The 4077-nt window shown below is 37.4% G+C and overlaps 1 protein-coding gene across 1 annotated transcript; it reads right to left on the bottom strand.

Annotated features, from left to right (window-relative positions):
• Positions 1–969: 969 nt before the first annotated feature.
• LOC107600022 (glycosyltransferase family 92 protein F13G3.3-like) lies at positions 970–1797 on the bottom strand. The gene has a single exon (XM_016291790.1). The coding sequence runs from the start codon at positions 1795–1797 to the stop codon at positions 970–972; it is 828 nt and encodes a 275-aa protein (XP_016147276.1).
• Positions 1798–4077: the final 2280 nt, after the last annotated feature.

Genomic DNA, 4077 nt, shown 5'->3' with positions numbered 1-4077 from the left:
ACCACTATGCGCGCGCAGCTGCAAGTGACGTAACTGTGACGTCTACTCCAAATTGGTCTATAAAGACAGCATATTTTTTATATTTGTTTAATGGCTTCTTTTTTTATGACGAAAGGCCAGTATCACTGATACCTATATGTATCTATGAAATAGTTTCCCCCCCTAATATTTAGCCATTGAATACAGCCATTCAACGTATAATTGAGAGCAAAAAATAACAGCTTCTAATTTAAGTGAACTTAAAATCATCTTCACATAAACCCATTAGGCTATAATAAATGTCATTTAGCATACCTGTGCCCTTCAGCAAGTAGGAAATAAGCAGAAATTGACTAAAGTTATCAAACACTAAATTCTAAATTAAATATAGATGAATCCTTAAAGCTACTAAAGTTATTGATTTCCTCTTTTTTTCTTTTGTTCTTTGATGAACAGACATCACAGCAGCTGGGTTATTAGGTTATTTTGGCTGCCGTAAAGACATTCTGCGTCTAAATAAATGCAATTCTTGTCAGGAAAAAAAGAGACAGAAGCAGCAGTTGTGAGCAGGGTGGCCAACCTTAGCCCCCCTACGTTAATTGCATAAAATATTTTGAATGTGTTAAACTGAAAAGAATATTCACCTACGTTAACGCTCTAATTTTGACAGCACTAAAAATAATTCAAAATAATTCATTGTAAATGTAACTTTCCTGATTGGAAACAACTCCAAAAGGAAAGGCTGAGTTAAAACCGTAAGTTAATTTGCGGAGTACGAATGAAATCGGATCAGAAACATACATATATGCAAGACATCAGTATTTTTTGTGCAAAATGCTGGACCTTTTTAACTTTACTTTGGTCTAAATCAGTTTTGCAATAATTTTGGCAGAAATTATATTTCTCAAAAGGCATTCTTTTTTTTTTTTGGAAGCAAAAATTCAGATGTCAAATTGATCAGATCTGCATAATTATAATAAAATCATATCATCAGTGAGGCCTTAACAAACCTGAAAGCTTCAAAGTCCGGTCAACATTCGGAATCAGTTTTTGCTTAAAGTCCCACATTCTTTTGTCCACAAACAGTTGCTCTTTAGTAAGATTCACCTGCATTGGATTTCTCACATGTACCATCCTAGACACATGAAATGCTACATGATGAATATATCCATATTTTTGCAATGAGGAAAGTACTGAAGTTTTCTGCACCTTCCTTGGGTTGACAATCATCTTTTTGGGATTATCAATGTTCTTTCGATCAGGTTCTCTGTAAATGTGTTCCATGATATTCACACCAGGAATATTATTCCATTCTTCTCGTTTGAACTTCCCACTCTCCTCAAACTGTGTTGTGGGGAATATGTGGCTCTCAAAAAGGAATACACTTACTCTGGGATGAGCAGACTGAAGGTACTTCATAAGAGATGGTAAATTGGCGTGTTTGTAAGGCATGATGATTTCATCAATGTCATTCAGGAGAACATATTTGGATTGGTACATGTGCCTGTAAATGCACTCATTGAGTGTTGCCAGCTGACCATAATAATGGATGTCACCCTTGTGTTTCTTGAATTTCCAGCCTGATGACGGGTTCAGAAACTGGTCGATAGGCCATGGAACGATCTCCAGCATCCCCTCGGTTTCATAATGTTTTAAGAGCTTTTCCAAGTCTGGCCCACAACTAGTTTTATAGATGACCACATGCTGTACACCCAGAAGCTTGTACATCTCCATTGATTGAACAAACTGCAGTACATTGTTGTAGTTGCCAAAAAGGGTGGAAATGCAAACTGTGAAGTTATACTTAAAAGTATTCATTCCAACACATCATGGCGGAATTGAATACTGTTCCCAAAGCAGATGCTCCGCAATGTCGAGAGAAAGCTCGAAAGGGAACGTCTCCGGTTACTGTCGTAAACTTGGTTCCCTGAGAGCGGGAATGAGACATTGCGGAGATCGCCGTGATCGCTGCTCGATCAGCAGGGCAGCGTTCAGGATCAGATTCTGACGTAATTGTAATTGCACCGAATTTTATACTGCTATTCGAGCTAGTTAGTATTTGCATGCTATTTGCATACTTTGTAACAACTGGCCAGTCAATTTGACTGGCGTGAGCCAATAGGACTTCAGGAAATGTAGAAGGAGTCTCGTTCCTGCTTTCAGGGAACCGAGGTTACGACAGTAACCGGAGATGTTTGATTCACTTAGTTTTGTCGTGGCCACGAGTTATTCATTTGTGGGAACATCATAATAATTTGTGGGAACATGATAAAATCTCGTGGCCACGAGATCATTTTGTCGAGGTAACGACCTGACAAAATTATAAATAAATAAATAAATATACAACGAAATGTTAAAATGTAAAAGTGTACAAATATAAAAATAAATATACAAAGAAAAGTAAAAAAAAAACTAAAATAAATAATTATTTATGCTTTTATTTCCTTATTTATGTATATATATATATTTTCAAATCTTTTGCGTTCTCTCGCAAAGATATTTGTGTTCTCTTGCAAAACCAGTTGAGTTTGGACAAACACTTCCTGTTCATAGAGTTTTATTTTGAACTTGGACTCAAGTAAAGAAATACAGTCAGTAGTTCAAGGGAAGATTTTGGGACATTCTGAAATGCTAAATGTGTCTTAATGTATTAAAACAGTGAGAGTGGAGTATGGAGTTTCTTTTGTGTCTTTTTTATTCTATCAAACATACTGTGTTTGAGAGTAAAACTAATTATTTTGTAATTAAAAAAATAAAAGATTGCAAAAAAAGTCTTCTTAAGGCTCGAAAATAATAAAATTGATAACAAAATTCTTTGCTGTGTGTGTTGCTCTCTTTTCTGCTGTCTTTTGTGGGTCTAAATCTTTTGCTTGCCAGTTGAAAAGGTTTGCTTGTGAGGGATGAAAGGTCTTTTTCTATTGGTCACTCTCGATTGAAGTGACAGGTTGACCACGCCCACTTTACGCTTTCCCGTCACTGACGCCGCCACTCTGACAGAAGAGCGAGCGAGGTTGTAGCAATGGCTAGCAACAGGTAGTTTACTGGCTAAGATAATTAATTTAACATCTTAAACTCATGGACAAGTTAACTTAATTATTCTCTGTTCTTATTATCTCCCATCTAAATACATAGGCTAATGTTAGTGAAGCCCATCTGTAGTTGGTAATATCGGCATCTCGCAGGGGCACTTCCGGCGGCATCTCCAGCAACACTGATCTCCAGCAGCCAGGGTCTGTCTCCGGCATTTCTAGCAGCCAGGGACTGCCGCAGCATAATTTGATGTATTACTTTTTGTTTTAAAAACTACATTTTAACAAAATAACATTATATATATCACTGCACAGAACTGTAATTTGTAAGCATTTATCATAAATTTTGTTAATAAAGCTCTGATAGCGTGGTAAAGTTAGGTTTGATATGCGCTGCATTTTCGCCTAGGCTGCTTTAGGGACCATCTGCAAATTTACCCTACAGTACAAAAAGAAGTCCCATAATTAATTCAAATTAATGTTTACAGAGCTATAGTAAATGCTTAGTGGGCAAACTGACTGAATGTATTTTGCCAACATCTCGCCTTAGACATTACTTCCAATATCTCCCTTACCAGGGTTGGGCAAAGATACATCAAAACGTATTTTAAAATAAAATACCAAATACCTTAAAGGTGCAGTAGGAGATCTTGGAAAATGCTAACTTTAGCCTGATAGCACTGAAAGCGAACGTCCCACCCTCCCTGCAATCGCCGTCCAAAGCCACGCCCCCTGAACGCATACGCTCACAGACCAGAATACCAGAGACAACATTACTACAATAGGCTACATCAGCGGTTCCCAATTCCAGTTGTACTTGGAAGTGAAGTAAACTTAAAGGCGTAATATGATGCTATTTTAAAGATAATTATTTTGTGTATTTGGTGTAACAGAATATGTTGACAGGCTTTAATGTTCAAAAAACACATTTTTCAAATACTGTACATTATAGTAGGTCCTCTATGCCCCGCCTCTCTCAAACACGTCGTTTTCAACAAAGCCCCCTCCTACGACAAGCGCAGTCTGCTCTGATTGGCCAGCTGAACCAGTGCATTGTGATTGGCCGAAC

Source organism: Sinocyclocheilus grahami, unplaced genomic scaffold, assembly GCF_001515645.1.
Source record: "Sinocyclocheilus grahami isolate Dianchi unplaced genomic scaffold, SAMN03320097.WGS_v1.1 scaffold276.1, whole genome shotgun sequence".
NCBI lineage: Eukaryota > Metazoa > Chordata > Actinopteri > Cypriniformes > Cyprinidae > Sinocyclocheilus > Sinocyclocheilus grahami.
This window is presented reverse-complemented; position numbering and strand designations above follow the sequence as displayed.

Coding starts and splice junctions, on each gene's coding strand:
- LOC107600022 (XM_016291790.1), bottom strand. CDS start 1,797: ATGAATACTTTTAAGTATAACTTCACAGTTTGCATTTCCACCCTTTTT.